General features: G+C 39.5%; 2 protein-coding genes across 2 annotated transcripts; both read right to left on the reverse strand.

Annotated features, from left to right (window-relative positions):
- Nucleotides 1-1,370: 1,370 nt before the first annotated feature.
- Nucleotides 1,371-5,354, reverse strand: SPMIP10 (sperm microtubule inner protein 10). The gene is given in 4 exon segments (XM_059834023.1): nt 1,371-2,550; nt 2,552-2,679; nt 2,833-2,903; nt 5,266-5,354. Coding segments are annotated over 4 exon segments (438 nt in total). The 3' UTR covers nt 1,371-2,400.
- A 1,146-nt stretch (nt 5,355-6,500) lies between these two features.
- On the reverse strand, nt 6,501-16,364 carry PHAX (phosphorylated adaptor for RNA export). Its single transcript, XM_059833833.1, has 5 exons — nt 16,259-16,364; nt 13,554-14,173; nt 10,884-11,004; nt 9,290-9,373; nt 6,501-7,576 (listed from the first exon to the last, which is right to left on the reverse strand). The coding sequence occupies exons 1-5, from the start codon at nt 16,361-16,363 to the stop codon at nt 7,307-7,309; spliced, it is 1,200 nt and encodes a 399-aa protein (XP_059689816.1). The 5' UTR covers nt 16,364; the 3' UTR covers nt 6,501-7,306.
- Between the last annotated feature and the right edge of the window lie 774 nt (nt 16,365-17,138).

A 17,138-nucleotide genomic window follows, 5' to 3' on the forward strand; every position in this document is an offset into this window, starting at 1 on the left:
CCTGCTGATAAAAAGCAAACAAAACTGCAGAAGGGAGGAAGGAAGGGAGGGAGGGAGGAAAGAAAATGGTTTGCTGAGAGGCCAGGCTACTTGGCATAATGCTTATCCCGTACATGCTTTTGTATCTATCTACAGGAAACTCACGGGGGTGTTAACACTGCCAGAGATAGCTGCTGAGCACAGAAAGTTCTTGAGAGTGGAGGCAGACTGCCAGGGCAGGGAGAGTAACACAAGAAAAAAACATCTATTCAGTTACCTGACTATAAGGGGTAGGGAATCCTAAAGCCCCCTCTTTTCCTGCTTGCTTAGCACCCTCTTCTTTTCATTCAATCATTCTGAAAAGTGCAGAGATGATTACAGCTTTACAGCTGTAGTGCTCAAGTATTCACCTGCTCCGTACTCTTTTGGCTAAACTGGGAGCATACAAGTCTGCAATTGGAAGAAAGGAACCCAAGAACATCTTCAACTTGTAACCCTCAGAGGAAAGAGACTGAGATGTTAAATTGTGGTACCAGATCCTGTCAGGCAATTTCTGTGGGAAATTTCACAGAAGTGTACTCAGTATCCTCTTGCTCCCAGTTATAAGTATTTTGACAGAAGAGTAGTTATAATGAATCCTTAAAAAAATTGTGACACTACTATTCTCCTTCCACATGTACACATTCTGATTTCTTTAGAGACAGCCATCCCAAACTGAAAACACTAAAATAGAGCACTATACAATCAATAATTCAATGCAAAATGACAACCCGATCACATAAGAGGTTCAATTTACCTCCAAAGATTTTGTTAAAATTAACAAACGACTTTACTGAAGCATCAGTCTTTCAAGAGGTACTGTAGATGTTCTTGCACGGAAACTAATCCTGAATGCCTTTCATTGGGGAAAATCTGCATAATGTAAGAAATTAAGCAGTTTGCAGAAAATAGCTCAGAGGAATAGTGTTAAAAAAAAACAAATAAAAAAAGAACATGAGAATATTACATGTTTTCAGAACAGGGAAATAAACTCACTTAGGACCAAGAGCAATGATGCATTAGCTCATTTTTATTGCCTTCTGTAGAAAAGAAGATTGTATCAACCACAGATTTTTATCGACCATGACAGAAGTTCTGCAGGGAGAAACAACAAGGTGCAAGATATATTCTATATATTTTCCTAAGTAAATATAAATGCCACTTTTTTAGATTTGAGACCATTTAAGGAAAAATAACACTATTTGGAGATCAATATTTCTATGTACACAACACTAAATGGATAGTAGTTATGTAGAAATCTTCAAAGCCCTTCTTCTCATTGTTTCGATGGCAATTTTGTATTTCTATTAATGAAGTACCTACAGCTTTGAAGCCAGCTTCTGTCTAGTTAGTCTGCTACAAAACAGAATATGAAGATACAGTAACTTGGAAAAAACACATTTTTCAAGAGACTAACTTGAAATAAAGCTTTAGTATGTCATATTTTAAAAGACAATAAAGTAGCTATTAAAACATTACAATAGACAAACTTACTAGTTTCACATAAGGCAAAAGTCAAACAGGTATCCAGGATATTAAAAACACTTGCTGGAATACTTATAAAATAGCCAAACCCTTGAAAAATTAAAGACTCTTTTTCTTTAGATTTCTCACTTGCCACCCTCCAGCTTGATAACTTGGTATTTACACAATGAGGAGGTGGTGAGAGAACAGCAAGACAAAACTGAATGACACCTCTTCTTAGATGTATGAATCTGGTTTGGGCTGACAGCTCTACAGGGAAGGCAACTGGATGGCCTGAAGCAATTGCTGTAATTTTTGGAGTTTATTTATTTTATACCTTCATTTACTTCAGCTTGTTTTTCACTTAGATCTTCAGCACATGTTCCCTGATGGCCTGTGAGAATCTTTCTGCATTTGTCTGCTTTTCTTTTAAAATGTATCAGGGACTATAGATCAGAAATTCTTCTTTCAGAAAATCTTAGTTCACTGTAGTAGGCTTAGGAATAATTTATCCCTGCTACAGAGGAGTTAGAGTGTTTTACTTATGTTTCAGTTAAGCAGAGAAATAGGAGTATTGCTTAAACAAGTTGAAAAAAAATAAAGGTAAGGTGGATCACAATAATATCTTCAGAAGGACAAGAAAAAAAAGGAATAGGGTGACTTCCAGCAGATGTAGGAGTAGAAGAAACCCATCAGGACTTTACAAAAAGGAGACAACTTAGGATTGGGCTGCTACGTACCTCCTGTATATCTACATGGACATTCTGCTTTTCCACCAAAACCTTGAGTCCAAAATATTTTGGGCTCTTGTATTTTTTATCAAGGACAGCAGGTCAACATTAAGGCAAGTTTTTTTTTCCACTTTTCTCTATAAAGAAAATAGTCCACACAACAGTTTGGTGCAATTCTGCATGTCATTTAAACACTACATACTATACCATTGCAGCTTGTTTCTAAGAGGAAAAAGCAGGTCATGAGTTTTCTGCATGCAAGAGCAATCACAGTTGCCCAGTATCTGGAAACATGGGAATGTATGAGGATATCAGCAATTAACAATTCCCAAGGCATTTATTTTTTCTTGGAGGCTTTTTCTTTCATCTCCATGGCAAAGTCTTTCCTGGTGCTCCAAGAACAACCTGTCTTCCAGAGCCCCAGTATGTATTTCAGCAAGTTCTGCATGCTGAATAAAGACATTCCCGTGGTTGAAGGCTGTCAGTGCAAGACTCATCAGTGGTAACTAAAGAACAAATATAAAATAATTACTGTAAATAGCTGTACTATCATTTGAAAAAAAAAAGATGGAACAAATGAAAAATTCAGGGGACAAATTAAAGAAGTGAAACTTCTGGGGAAAAATGAGAATACCTTTCCAAGGGATGACGTTTTGAACAAGAATGCTGATACATTGAATCACAAATGAGCTTTCAAGGGGAAAAAAAAAAAATCTTCCTGGGCAAAAGTTTTCAAGACAAGAAAGATTTTTCTGCATTTATTTAATGATACAAAAATGTTGGTTTGCCTTTTTTTTTTTAAATAACTGAAAAAATCTCTCTGCTCAAGCAAAAAAAATAAAAAATTGACCTAAAACGTAGTATCTAGACTGTCTAACTTGCGTGTAAAATCTCCCGTTACAACTTCGGATATGTATTTCTCATTCTCATCAGTATTTAGGTCTGGATGTTTGTGATTCTAGAAATGTGTTTGGCTGGACCATATTAAATCTATCACAGTTGAGTGTTCCTTTCTCCTTCCACAGCTCTGAAAAAGAGGCATCTATCAGTGTTGCAGTTAAGGAGATGAGAAAACTTCAAATATGTCCTTTCTAAATATTGGGAAGCTTTGTTCTGCAAGAACTTCCTAGGGCCTGGCAGGTCACAAATGAGAAAGGATGCAGTAGGCTCAAATTATCAAGAGGCCACAGATGCTGCAAAGGTTGCCACTGTATAACACGCTCTCCATCTACCTGCTGAATCCAAGATGTGGTCCTCGGAAATGGTGGTCATTGTCTCTGCCAGGTTCTTGAATCTCTTAAACTATGATGCAAAGGCTCTAAGAATGCATATTCCCAGAATCACTGAAGTACCACAGCCATTCAGAAATAGACTTGTATCTTTGACATGCTGCTGATCAGTAAGAATTAGGAACAGGAGTGAGGTACCAAGTAAGCCCATATTCACTGGAGCCATGAAGAAAATTCTCCTCCGTACACTGAAATAAATTGAGCTTTAAAAAAGTGCCTCTGGCAGACTTTTCTGTGTCAAAACAGCACCAGATGGCGTAAGTTAAGGGAATAAGTAATGAGGGTTGTCATAGCAAAGTTTTATGACAGACTGAAAGAAAACATCTTTTGAAAAACTCACGATTTTCTTTATTACCCAGTCTATCCCTTCACACCTTTACTCTGACCAAGTACCAAGAATTCAACTTCTCCCTAAGAGCAATTGTCACAATTAATGTAGTCATCTCTTTTTCATTCACTTTTCCCCATCACCTTTATACCTTGTTATTGCTGTTTTCCCCTTCCTCTCCAGCTCCTCATATCTTTCAGAAACCACACAGTCCTTAACAAACCTATGTGTAGAACAAATAACCCTGTATGTGCCAACTACTTGTTTCTCATAACATAACAAAGGAGTCACTGTCACGCTTTTTTTTTTTTAAAATTGTGATCAAAACAAAGAAAAACAGAACAAAAGATTTAGACATGTTTTAGACAGTAATAAGCTTCAGGATAAAATGTCCTGCTAGCACTACGAAGATGGTACAGAGGGAATAACATAGCTTTGCTGGTTTGATGGTTGGAACTGGATTCAATACGAGTTGCTGCAGACACCCAGCAGCACCTTGGGGAATACGGGCCAACTATTAAGCTGCATACAGTACAAAAACACTTTCTGATCTCACTAGCTCTACCTTTAAATTCAAATTTTCTTCCTATCTTCTTTCAAAGGCACCACAGTAAGCACTGGGTCATTCATTCCATGCTTGTTTGAGAATTTTGGCAAACAGCAGTTAATAAGCCTGGAGAACATAAAAGCATTTTAATGAGATCATCTACTTAGAAGGGGAAGGAGAATCTGTAATACTGTAATTATACTTAAAGTGATGCTTTCATGATCCACTATAAAACTGAATAATTAATAAATTAATTTTCCCTGTGATACCAAAAAGCATTGATTTCTTATTTGAATTTGGGATATAAGGAAGAAAAATGTCTTTGGTTACAATCAAGCTTTGTATTCTCCTCATTTCCACTATTCTCCTCATTTCCACTGTCTGGTTCAGGCATGAGAGAGATGGCTTATTACACTGCTATAGCTTAAGGGATGGAGTGGGATATTCATCCCAGCAGTACGCAGTCTACATTTGCAATAAAGATGGTGCCTCAATCACATCTGCCCATCAGAGAAACCTAAGAACACAAAACCCAACCCTTATATTTGCATTTTTGTCTGTAAACCGCCAGCTACTAAAATCTAAACAGCCAGGCATATACTTTCTCAGACAAAACACAGCCCACACAATCCAGTTCGGTCACAAGCCATAGTCAACTAACAAGCACCACAGAGCTGCTATCTCTGCAAGTATCAGCTCAGGACAGACTAAACAAGTTGGATGTGAGGGAGTTGAGAGATAAAACCTCTAGCCTTTCCCATGCTTCCTACTCTTGCAGTAGTTTTGGAGAAAGAAAATCAGGAGGGAGGAATGAAAAGCTGATGAGGAATATGAAAAGAGCCAGATCTATAGCAATGGGCAGGAACTTCACAGCCTGTTCTTTCTCACCCTCGCACATTTGCATCCATGCCTTTGGAAATTGTGGTAACTGCAGCACCAGACTCCAAAGCCCTAGGCTCCTCAACTCCACTGCCCATGCTCAACCCAAGGCTTGCTGACACAAGCCCCAAACTTGGTCACACATGGACTCACGATGTGGCCACTACTGGGCCACCACCACACACCAGCACAAGCAGATGCACCCCACTGAAGAGGGCAGGGGCCTGCGCTGGGCTGCAGAGAGGGCAGGATAAGCCCTGTGAGTCCACCAGCAAACCAAAGCTTGACTGCAGCCACTACAGTGCTACACAAAAACTAGTGCTGCTTAATGCAATCTTTTTGATACCAAAGGTAAAGAAAAAGTAATCGCTGGTGTAATAAGAATGAAGACTAGTTGCTCATCGTTTCGAACGCACTTCCTTTTGAAAGGACTCTGTTGAAAGCCAAAGCAAATAGGGAAAAAACAGAAGACAAGCAAAGGCCAGTTAGACACTGGAAGGAAGGAATGGGCAGTCTGTATCATCTTCCTTTTCTTAAAGGGAAAACTTTACACATTGTTTCAGTACCCCTTAACCTGGGAAATCATCAAAACGTTTTGTTACTTCAGCAAAGGTAACTACTACCAGCAAAAGCCCACTTCACATCTGATAAATAGCTTCTTAACAACAGGGAGCTCTGGCACATGAACAGAAAAATGCAGAACAGTCAAAACTCAAACTAAATTTAGTAAAGCATATAATGGAATGTGCTAGATGTTTAAGAACGCTTTCTTCAAATATTGTAGTCCTCTAAAACCATCTCTTGACAGTACTGAATTGTTCAATATTATAACTTCATTATGTGTTTCAGTGATATGCTTTGCTTCTGAAATCCAAGGACTCCAGGTGAACAAAATTTATGTGCAGAAGTTTGTTGTTGGGTTTGAAAGTGAATTCATTCATTAATGTTTCAGAAATATTTTATACTGGAAAACAGTGTCCAGTCACAGAAAACACAACTTATTAGTGACAAAGTGGTTTAGACATCATACATATCAGTGTCACACATGTTCTTCAGTTATATTAAAAACAACATTCAACATAGAAGTTGTCTTCAACTGAACTTACAAACTACACAACAGTCTTCTGCATCAAGTAAAAAAACCCCATCTTTTGCATACTATTGTTTTCTCAAGAGTCAGCATCAAAAAACTTTAGCACTTCTGCAAGCCGCAATTTACTTTATCCTACTGCACACATAAGAAGCATGGAAACAAGAATTGCAAGGTAAAGGGTTTATACCTGCACGTAGAGCCTACAGACCCTTGACAGGAACTCAAAATTAGTAAAATCTCACTACTCAGAAAGCATTCAGTCATATTTGTTTTCAAACAAAAAGATCTGTATAATTTGTATGTGTCTAACCACAGAAAAAGTCTAGACAGAACAGGTAGGAAGCTCAAGTCACTATTATAGTATGAAGGATTAAACTACTGCAGAAATTTAAAACATACATTGCTCAACAGTGCTTATTTACAAGGTTGTTATTCAAAGGTCACTGACCATTAAAATTAAGTTTATTTCATAAACCAATCTGGTTTTGCCAGTCTTAATCCTATAAACACTGCTATTCTTGTCAACACACTGCCATATTAAGAATACGTTCTTTTATCAGGACTAACTTTATACTCCTTTTTCTGTTCAACTGTAATGAGAAGCACTGCTCCCTTGATGACTTCGTTAGCTTCAGCAAATTAAATATGATGTATTTCCTTAAAACATACCCTTAATTTCTAAACCTAACACGTGGCTAAAAAAAGTTCCTAAGGAACAAGCATTGTGATGCAGAACTGTTATCTAGAAAAATCTTAATAGTTTTTGAGGACTCAGCAAACAAGTAATAGGACAATTAACATCTTTCATGCTGTTAAATTTAGCTAAGAATTATGTCATGTTCTTCAGCATCAAATATTTCCCATGTTTCTGCAGCTTATGAAAACAAGAAGCCATGGGATTATAAGAAAGGCTCATTTAATGTTTTAAAGAGACTTTGTTATCAAGAACATTATTAACTAGAAGATCTCCAAATCATGTGCATTATCAATTTCAAGAATATCTTCAGGTTCCATCTTTGCTTCATGATGCCCCTCCTGTAGATCATCCAGGGAAGCCAGAGCCTCATTTGTATCGCTAGCAAAAGTCTCACGAGATGCATCATCATATTCTTGCAGGTTAAGCCCTTTAATAGCTTTTTTCATCTTCTTTCCTAGAACTTGTATTCTCCTCTTCTTAGCAGCTTTTTTGTTTTCATACTCCTTTTGATTTTCCAGATAGAATATTTCCTTGAAAGAAAAAAAAAGTTTGGCATGTTCATTTTACTAGTGTCTCCTGAAGAAAACATAAATAAGTAAAAAAATTTTTACATTAGAAATACTGTTCAATAATATTTAACTACACATTATTGATAGTAGAAGTAAGAGGATAGACCGCACTTAAGGAAAATGGCCCATAAATAATTTTATAACATAATTTCTCAGCAATCTCAAAGTATATGTAAATACACTAAATATCACTAAGTTTTCATTTCAAGTTTGCCAATGATACAAAACTGGGAGGAATGGGTGGTAGACCAGAGGGTCATGCTGCCATACAGAGGGACCTGTAGAGAAAATATGACCAAAGGTTCTATGACAACTTGTGAGAAGTTTCCTCCAAAACTGAAATTTGAGTCCAGGTCTCATGATCTTTACTGTCACACACTTATGAACCTCATTAACATCTTCTCTACTGCAAAATATGTTACCAGGTTCCTCCGTATTTCAAGGGAAAGAGTATCATGTAGCAGAGCTAAATGCTGCCACATGCCTTTCTTTCCCTGCTTATTTTTTAAAAAGCATGAATTGCATACAGAAAACATCAATGCTTTTTTTCTCCCCAAAAGCTGCAAGTCAAGTGCTAAGGATATGCAAATCTGTGAGTTGTATACACGACAACCTCCGTGTTCACAGGATTGCACATACTTTTCCCACAGGTTTGTATGACAAATGATGTCTCATATCATCAATCAAGTTTCTTGAGTGAAAAACTGCTACCTCATTAAATACTTGCTGGTATCAGCAAAAGAAGAATGAGACACACAATTACAAGGGCATGGAAGAGGGGTAGAAGAGCAATTTTTTGGAAGAGGGGGTAGAGGAGCAATTTTGGTTTTTTTAAATGGGGTTAAGTGATCAAACTTGCAACATTTTTGTGACCAGTGATAGCTATGAAAGGTGGGTTTTTGTTTTTTTTTTTTAAAAACATAAACCAGACAATCACAGTTTATATTGATTTGTTTCTCAAGTCCCAGTACAAGATGCTAGGATGGTTTACAGAGTGAGCTGTAGCCACCTACAAGCAAAATAAAGGAGTCTTTCTTTTAACAAAAACTTCATTGAAGTGGCAAATACCATGGAAAAAAACAAAGTTGTTTTAATTTAATCAAGAAAATACCATCTCAGTCCATTTCATACCCTAAAAGGAAAGGCAATAAAATTTACAAGCTGACAAAACTAATTTGGTGAGCACCACAGACGAGGCCAGTGAGCAATTCAGACTAGGTTCAGACCAGTATCTGACTTAACAGGAAACACTGCCTGGTGCTACAGCTGGAGCTATATGGGACAAAAATATTCTATTAAGAGAAAACTGTTCAATCCATGCACAGTGATGCAGAGCTCCAAAGGGAGAAATACAACTGCAGATAACATTGCTGTAAGGTATATACAAATTAAGGAAAATCCAACGTTTATCTCTTCAGACTCTACAGTCTCATCATGCTCAACAGTTTTTTTGTGACTGGCAATACGTAAAAGGTGTTCTCTCTGCCTAGTGTGAATGGCAATTCATCGATTTTTTTTGTGTTTTTTTGCTTATATTTTGAATGTGAACAGTGGTTTCTTTGGAATATATAGTTAAACTTGCTAGAAGTTATGAGAGAGATTCAATCATACATTTCTAGTATAAAAACCCCAAAATTTACTTCAGACAATCATTTTCAGTCTTGACAATTTTACCTTGATTTGTTCTTCTTTGATGCTAGGTGTGTTCTTCAGCAAGTTTAAATAAACACCCCCTGGTGTTCTTCTCCTTGTGCCATTCTTAATAGAGAAAGAGTAAATTAGTAATAGGAAGCTTAATACATAAGCGTTGATATAAAAATAGCATCTAAGACAATCCTTTGTATTGAGACAGAATAAAAAAATAAGTTCTGCAGTTGTAGGTATTGTGTAAAACCAACCCTGGCTATGTTTTATTTGTGATTGAGCTAGTCATAAGATGGTCAACAACCAGCTTGCTACATTTGGACAGGTAAACTATGAGGTTACAAAACATTTGCTTTAGAACATAATACCAAATACCAAACTGTTTAACTACATACTAAATCCAATTTTGGTAGTGAAGAAACAAAACCTGAATAGTATTCTGACTACTTTCACAACTATCTGCAATAATATATACACTACGTTAAATATTCAGAAAATTCCTCACACATAAGCCTAGTAAAATGTCAAAAATGAATTTCATAGAATTATGTAGATCTTGTTTTTAATTGTGCTCAGCAATTCTACAACTTATCTGCATAGCTGCAGGATTTTCTATTTCCACCTAAGGCATACAAAAACAACATGTACTTTTAAGTTTCTCCTCACAACGTATTAGCTCCATGCTTCAACAGTTTTCAGTGTAATAGCAGTGGTGCAATGTGTCACACTGAAGCATGAATGGACTCAGCTTTGAAACCTCTGTAAATTAGCAGCACTAATTATCATACTATTATTCAATTACCATTCATACTATGTGAAGTTGAACTGTTACTCCAGTGCTCTGATATTGTATTAAATGTGACACTTTTCTGCTAAATAACACTTAAACCATGTAAATTATAAACAAATGCCTGAAAATACTTAATAGTTTCCTCCCGCCTTTTTTTCTTCTGAACTTTTGCACTGAGGCTCATTACTCTAAATAAACACAAAAACATACCAAGAAATTGATAGCCTAACCATTAAGTATAAGATTTTTACCATGATTTGTAACAGAAATCAGTACTCAGTTTTGCTTTACTGATACACAAGCCAATGGTTCTCTAACAAAGCTAACATATTCCCTTTTGAAAGCTACTCTTCAAATTGTGACATTAGAAATGCTCACTACTGAGTATGCTGACCTCTGATGGCATGCTGATTAACCCACTAGATAGGTCAGTGCTGTCAAACTTACAGAAGCAATGTGTCAGAGGCTTCACCTGAATGCTAACATTACAAGCTTTTATTCAAGCTTCAGAAACCGTCCCTCTTAAGTTTGCCTGGGAAAGATCCCACGGGGAGGCAGGGTAACAGATACAATGTTATCACTGCAAATCAAACACTAATCTCAGTACAAAAAGTTGGGCAATTTCCAGGTTCATTTATCTCATTGTTTACTCAAATCCTGCTGGAAGGTTACATTACTATTTATTAAGAGACTTTCTCAGTGAGGGAAGGCCATGAAACTCTGGGAGAACCTGTCCAATGCGAAAGCTGTGCGCAACACCACTACGTAAATATTCTACAAGTAAAAAGTTTTGTGTGTCCCCCTCACAAACTCCCAGTATCACGTTTTTCTTACCACTATGAACAGTCCACCATTTTGTTCCACTTCAGCTGTTTCCATAAGGAGTTCGATAGCTTTTCTTTTCCCAATTATTTTCACTACTCGGGCAATTAAATCTTTCTTTGGCTCACAAAGCCTTAAAGGAGGGAAAAAAAGGCACATTTATTGTCAGTATAATTTCTCGAGTAAAATTGACCGTGCAACTGCCATAATGAGTAATTCATTCCGTGGGACACAAAACTGCAAAATTAAAGAGTCTATACATTTAAATGTGTTTCAATGGCTTCTTGAATCAGATTTCAAAATACTGAGCTTCTGAGGGATAGTGTTTTCCAAAGCATGCATTTTTAAAATTTGTTTCAATGAAAATGAATAGCGTGATTATTTTTCTTCTACTAATATGTGAAAGATTAAACCAAATAAGAAACTGCAAAGACCTGTATAATAAAAGTCTGCTGTGCATTTAACAGTTAAAGTTACAGCACCTTTTACAGTTGAATCGACAATTAACCAGAGACACAAGTAAATGTTAAAATTCTCCTATATCATGTGCCATTCAGACAAACCTACATAATATAGAAGAAATATAAAAGAAATCAATCTGTTGACTAATCTATGATAACCTATAAAATACAAACAGAAAAAAAAGTTGCAATATTACTGAGTTAAATTGTATTCTTTTGTTAGCAACAATGTCCTCATACAGAAATATTCATTGTCAGCCTGCATGAAGGGAGAGGCTTATATAGCATCGATTCACTGTGCCAAAGTACATACTCCCACTGGAAAACATTGTAAGCCCACAAATCAATACCACTGCTCCAGAGCAAGAGTTCGTATGCTAAATTATCATTTTTTTAATGACAAAGCTTCTCATTAAGCACTACAAGCACTACAGTCCCAAGCACTACAGCTCAGTCGTTTTACACTTTGGGGACCAACACACTACCATCATTACCAAAATTTCTTGAAGTCCCCTGTTTAGCCTAATTGCTTTCAGTGGCATTAATATGCTATAAAGTTGCATATGTTACAATAACTGTGTAATAGAAGGTGTCTGAACACAGACATGAACAACTATTTAGAACAACCAGGCTAGCTTTAACTGCTTCAATTGCATGACTGAAGCTACCTGAAACTAAATGTTAAAACTTACACTTTAGTGACAATTGTCCCAATCGTGAAAAGGATTACCCCACCTAGTGTTCATTCTGACCCTGCACAATCCTCCTGTATGCGTGCTTTAACAAGTAGCTGTGCACTGCAACAGGGACAGAACGAGGTAACGGGCAAAAAACCAGCACAAGATGGTCAGAAAAACTCTTAGATTTCAGTTCACTGTGTGGGCCAGCACAAGGCCCACAAGGCCTAGGCCAAGGTTATCAATGCAGGCACAGATCAAACAACAGTGCTGTAACATGTACAACCACAATCCTACTGATGCAGTTCAGCGCCACTACTACTCTAAACAATTAGAAAAAAGAAGCTTCTGCCCTATTTTGATGAAGCTTAATATAACAAAGAAAAGTTGATTACAAGAGACATGCTTTAAGTTTTCAAATTAATAAATAAGAAGCTCCTGAGAACTAATAACAGCATTAATAATTGTCTAATTGCTGTATTTCAGCATCTGGCAACACTCATACTATCACATGCAAGAAATCAACAATGATCTATAAACCCAGGTTTTATTTAAACATCAAGCTAATCACCAGTAAATCTTGAAACTCTTGTTCCCTATTTAGTATCATCTTCCCTTGCACCGCTGAAAAAGGACTGTGGCAGTTGTAAGCCAATCTAAGTAAGAATGACTGCAGTCATGTGCCCTCCCCTCACACCATCAGTCCAGTGCTGCCAGTGCCAGCTCAAAAGGAAATTGTGCAGCAAGTTTGTTTGGCAAACAAATCTGTCTGCAAACTAACTCTTCGAAAAAAGCAACAGGCTTTTGGACAGTTAAGTTTTCTGACTCAGCTCAGTGTACAATAACTAAACAGCAGCATTGTGAAAAGAATTGGATGGTGCTAAGTGTGCACACAGCCAGAACTTGGTAACCCCAACAATGGATTCCATAAATTAGCACAGAACTGCAGCTGAGTTTCACAACACAGAAGGAAGCAAGGCTTGATTTCAATGCTAGTGTCCAACCTTGGCGCAGCCCTGGGTTAGAACAGCAGCAAAACATTTTCTTCAGACAAGCATATTCCATGTAAAGAATATGTGTATTTCCGAAGGTGTGCTCTCCAAAACACTACACAGTCCAAGTCATCTACAGTTTCAAACATTTATAACTTAGGCAAATTTTTCATGGTGATCACAGCAGGTGTTCATGGGTCTCCAACTCCAAACATGCATCTTTACTCATGGGCCATTTCCTAAAAAAGGAACTACTAAATCCATGTCATAAGAAATAGTATGTTTTTGTCATTGTTCTCAAGTAACAAACCATTCTGGTGGATCTTTAAAAAAAGATTAGACCATGTTACTGGATGCTTCTAAAACATAAGGGCCATAATGCTGCATTTTAATCCCAGGACTTTGGAAATCCACACAAGGCACTCATGCTTTTTGTAATCTGGTATGACATCTTACATATTTAGCAGTAAGAAAGGGTTTTTTTTCCCCCTCTTTTCCATCAACAGTTTACCAATACTTAAGGAAGTGAAGATACACCATTATTAAACTCACCGATAAGCAATTTCATCTGCCACTTTTTCGTCTGAATCTTCTTCTGTTATCTCATACCTTCCTTTATATTTCATTTCTTGTCTTTCACCCAGCCTATCTTTTACAGGTCGCTTCCGTTTGAGAAAGCCTTGCCCATTTTCTTCTTCTGCCAGCAATGTTTTCTTGTCATCATGCATGTATTCATCCAGTTCTTTATCTAAAGTCTCTGCCTCCTTTTGCTGAGCTTCCTTCATCAGCTTTTTAGCCAATAAATAATTGTAAGTCTCAGACTGCCTGCTTCTGTCAATGCTACCATCCATGCCTAGAATCCCAAGTTCCGTAGCCACCGCATCCTGATTCTGCTCCTGGAGCACCACACCCCAAATATTGTTGACCTTCTTGCCACCCAGAGCAGTTTGGTTTTGGTGGCTCTGGCTAAGCTGAAAAGGCTCAGATTTAGCAGGAGGGAAGTTGAAACATTTCTGTCGTTTTCGTTTCCACACACAGCTGTCATCATCAGATTCAGAAAAGCTTTCGTCACTTGAATCCACACTTTTGGTTGTCCGATAAGGAACACTTAGTGCACATGACGAAATGCTGCTCTGGAATGGTCTGCCTGAATCATTGTCATCATGTGATTTCTGCAATGAAAAAGTAAATGTCTGTTTATTTAATTACTCTCATAAATTAAAAGAGCTATCAAGTCAGGCCAAAGTTTTGATTAGCTAGTAAACTTAATTGACTCACATGACTGTTTGGGCAGTCCTCTATAAGCATGTTTTGGACTACAGTTGACACGAGCATCCTATGAAACTTCTATATTTTGAATGCTTGTATAAGAATAACAGCATGGCCGCTATAGAAAACACACCTCAGGAGTCGCAAATCTATTTAACATAATCTTTGTTCAATGAAATTACAATTATTATGAGACTGGAAAAGCTATTAAAATTCCCAAATCAGACAAAGATACAACATCCACAGCAGTTCTAAGAAAGATTAAAAACCCAGCAACCTAGCAGAAGTTTTTTTTAACAGCACAGGAATTAATGTTTTCTCTTCAGTCTGAAAGGTTCAAGACTAGTGATCTACAACAACAACAGTGTTCCCAGAGACTCAAGTGAGAAGAAAAAATGCCCAGAAAACCCAAAACCAAACCCACAAAAATTGGATGCTGCTCAGACTTTGAGAAGCTAACTGTGTATTGTGATTCTGGTTCAATCAGGACAGCACATGACCAGTTGAGGACAGTAGTACCTTACAGAAGAACTGGGGTCTTCTTCCTTTAAATCAACAAGACGCCACAGACTCACTACAGTTTCTTATTAATTAGGACAAAAACCCTAAAGGTTTCAACATACTTTACAAAAAAAGTCCCATTGCTATAAAAACACTCAAGAAATGCTGTTTCCCCATACACCGGACAGAGAAACTAAAATATGAAAGCCAGACCTGCTCAAATCTGCATAACCTGCAAAAGCACCATGGGTAACGTAACCCAGAATTCTTATTCCCAGTTTCTGGAAACTTTTGGCTACGCTGTCTGTGCTAATCTGGAGTAAGCATTTTCCTTACTCATAATTCCAGTTTTTCCCTGACTGATTTCCTACCATAAAGTTATCTGCTATCTTGTGATCTTTAAAAATAAGACCTCTTCCTTCAGTTTCAGGTAAAATAAAAATTCTTTCTTTAACCTTGCTGTTTTCACCAACATTATAGCTATGGCACCATTTCTTCTTCCTATTAGCAAATAGAAAACAGAAGTCTTCAACTTATTTTACCACGTTATGAAATACAAACCTTTAATTTAAAATGTATTCCATAACGTGAAACACTAACAGCTCAATAAATTTTAAAAAAATCCCACGCCTGTAATAATTTATTTTGTGCTACACATCCCAGAACTATACTGCAAATAAATCAAAATACAAAAGAAAATAAAAACCCTTATACATACAGTGCCAAACACCGATTTGTCTTATTTTGAAATCTCTTCCTGCCCACACACAACCATAAACTCCTCATAAACTTCGTAACATATTCTAATGTGAAAACAGTATGAGACACTTGGAAATAAATAACATCTCTACGGCAATCCACGGATGCAAAAGAGTTGTAAAGTCAAGGGAAAGCAGTAATCGCCACTCATTGCTTTCATGCGTTTTCACAACAGCTTGCTTCTATTGTTCTTGAAGCGACCAGCGGTACCGGCGAGCACCCCCCTTCGCTCACCAAAACCAGGGCGCAGCAACAGCAAAAGCCGCTCCCGGCCCGCGATAGTATGCGGTTTTCACAAATGAACGGACACCAGGAGAACAGGCCGGTACCCGGGCCCAGGACAAGCCGTCACGCCTGGTGAAGGGCCCCCTGACCCAACCGCCCGGGCTGTACCGGGGGCCGCCTCCCGCAGGCGCCGAGTACCGCCCCGACTGGGCCGCCCTCGGTCGCCAGCGGGCCCGTCCAGCGCCTCCCGCTCCCTCGCCGGGAGCGGGGCACCGCGGGCGGCGGCGGCAGGGCCCCTGCGGCCCTCTCGCTGCGTTCTCCCGGCCCGTCCAGCACCTCCCGCTCCCTGGCCGGGAGCGGGGCACCGCGGGCGGCGGCGGCAGGGCCCCCGCGGCCCTCTCGCTGCGTTCTCCCGGCTTCGGGCCCTCCGCGGCCCGCCGCCAGGGGTGGTGCGGCTCCGGCTAGAGCCCGGGCCTCGCCACCTGCCACCGCCCCTCCCTCACCTGCTGCGGCTCCCCGGGGGAGCCAGCGCCGGGCATGTCGGAGTCCGAATCGGAGAGCTCGCCGTCCTCCACGTCGCCTTCCATCCTCCGCGCCTCCAGCGCCATCTCGCCGCCGCGACGCCGGAGCGCGGCGACTGGCGGGGAGCCGCGGGGAGGGCACAAGCCGCGGCGCGCGGCGACCGCCTCTCACCAATAGGGAGAGCGCACGGCAGGGACGGAGAGCGCGGTGCCTGTCGGGAACGCCGGCGAGCGGCGGGAAGGGGAAGTGCGCTGCGCCGTGCCTCCATTTTATGCGGGCGGGGGTGGGCGGTACGATTGCGGCGGCGTTTCGTGCCGCCCTCCGGGCGTGTTACCTTGTTGCAGCAGTTGTGGAAATGGCCGGTGTTGCACAAAGAAAGAAGTTTAGATGAAGATCCGCCCCGGTCGGCTTTACCGCGTGTCCGGGGCGGCTGGCAGGGCCTTGCGCACCCGTCGCCTCAGCGGCCCCCTGGGCACCGACCGCGGCGTGCTGCTCCTCCACACAAGGGGCAACGACAAGAACAAGAAGCTGTTGTATTAGCGAGTTTTTAAGATGGCGCCTTTTGATCGCTACAGCAGATTCTTGCGGTATTTCTTAACAAATACTGGAAGAAAAGCAATTCCTACTTCCACAGTGTCCCCCAAAAAATCCCAGAAGCGTGGAGAAATGTCTGTTTCCTGCTAGTCAGCAGGGACTACATGACCTCCCAGGGTCCATTTCAACCTAAATTACTGTGTAGTGCTATCTGTCCCCCAGCTGGTGTGCTACATAAATGGAAAGTGTTAAGAAATTGCTGGTAGGCATCCTTCAAACTGAGCTTGAGAAAACAAGCATTTACTTCAATGATAGACTCTAATGGTC

This window comes from Gavia stellata, chromosome Z (genome assembly GCF_030936135.1).
Source record: "Gavia stellata isolate bGavSte3 chromosome Z, bGavSte3.hap2, whole genome shotgun sequence".
In the NCBI taxonomy this organism is placed as follows: Eukaryota; Metazoa; Chordata; class Aves; order Gaviiformes; family Gaviidae; genus Gavia; species Gavia stellata.

What these genes read in the sequence shown, in the direction of transcription:
- PHAX (XM_059833833.1), bottom strand. Translation starts at nt 16,363, where the DNA reads ATGGCGCTGGAGGCGCGGAGGATGGAAGGCGACGTGGAGGACGGCGAG. An exon ending in GCAGATGAAATTGCTTATCG is followed by an intron (nt 11,005 to 13,553) that starts GTGAGTTTAATA and finishes CCCTCCTTTAAG; the next exon opens with GCTTTGTGAGCCAAAGAAAG. An exon ending in TCAAAGAAGAACAAATCAAG is followed by an intron (nt 7,577 to 9,289) that starts GTAAAATTGTCA and finishes TTTTCTTTCAAG; the next exon opens with GAAATATTCTATCTGGAAAA.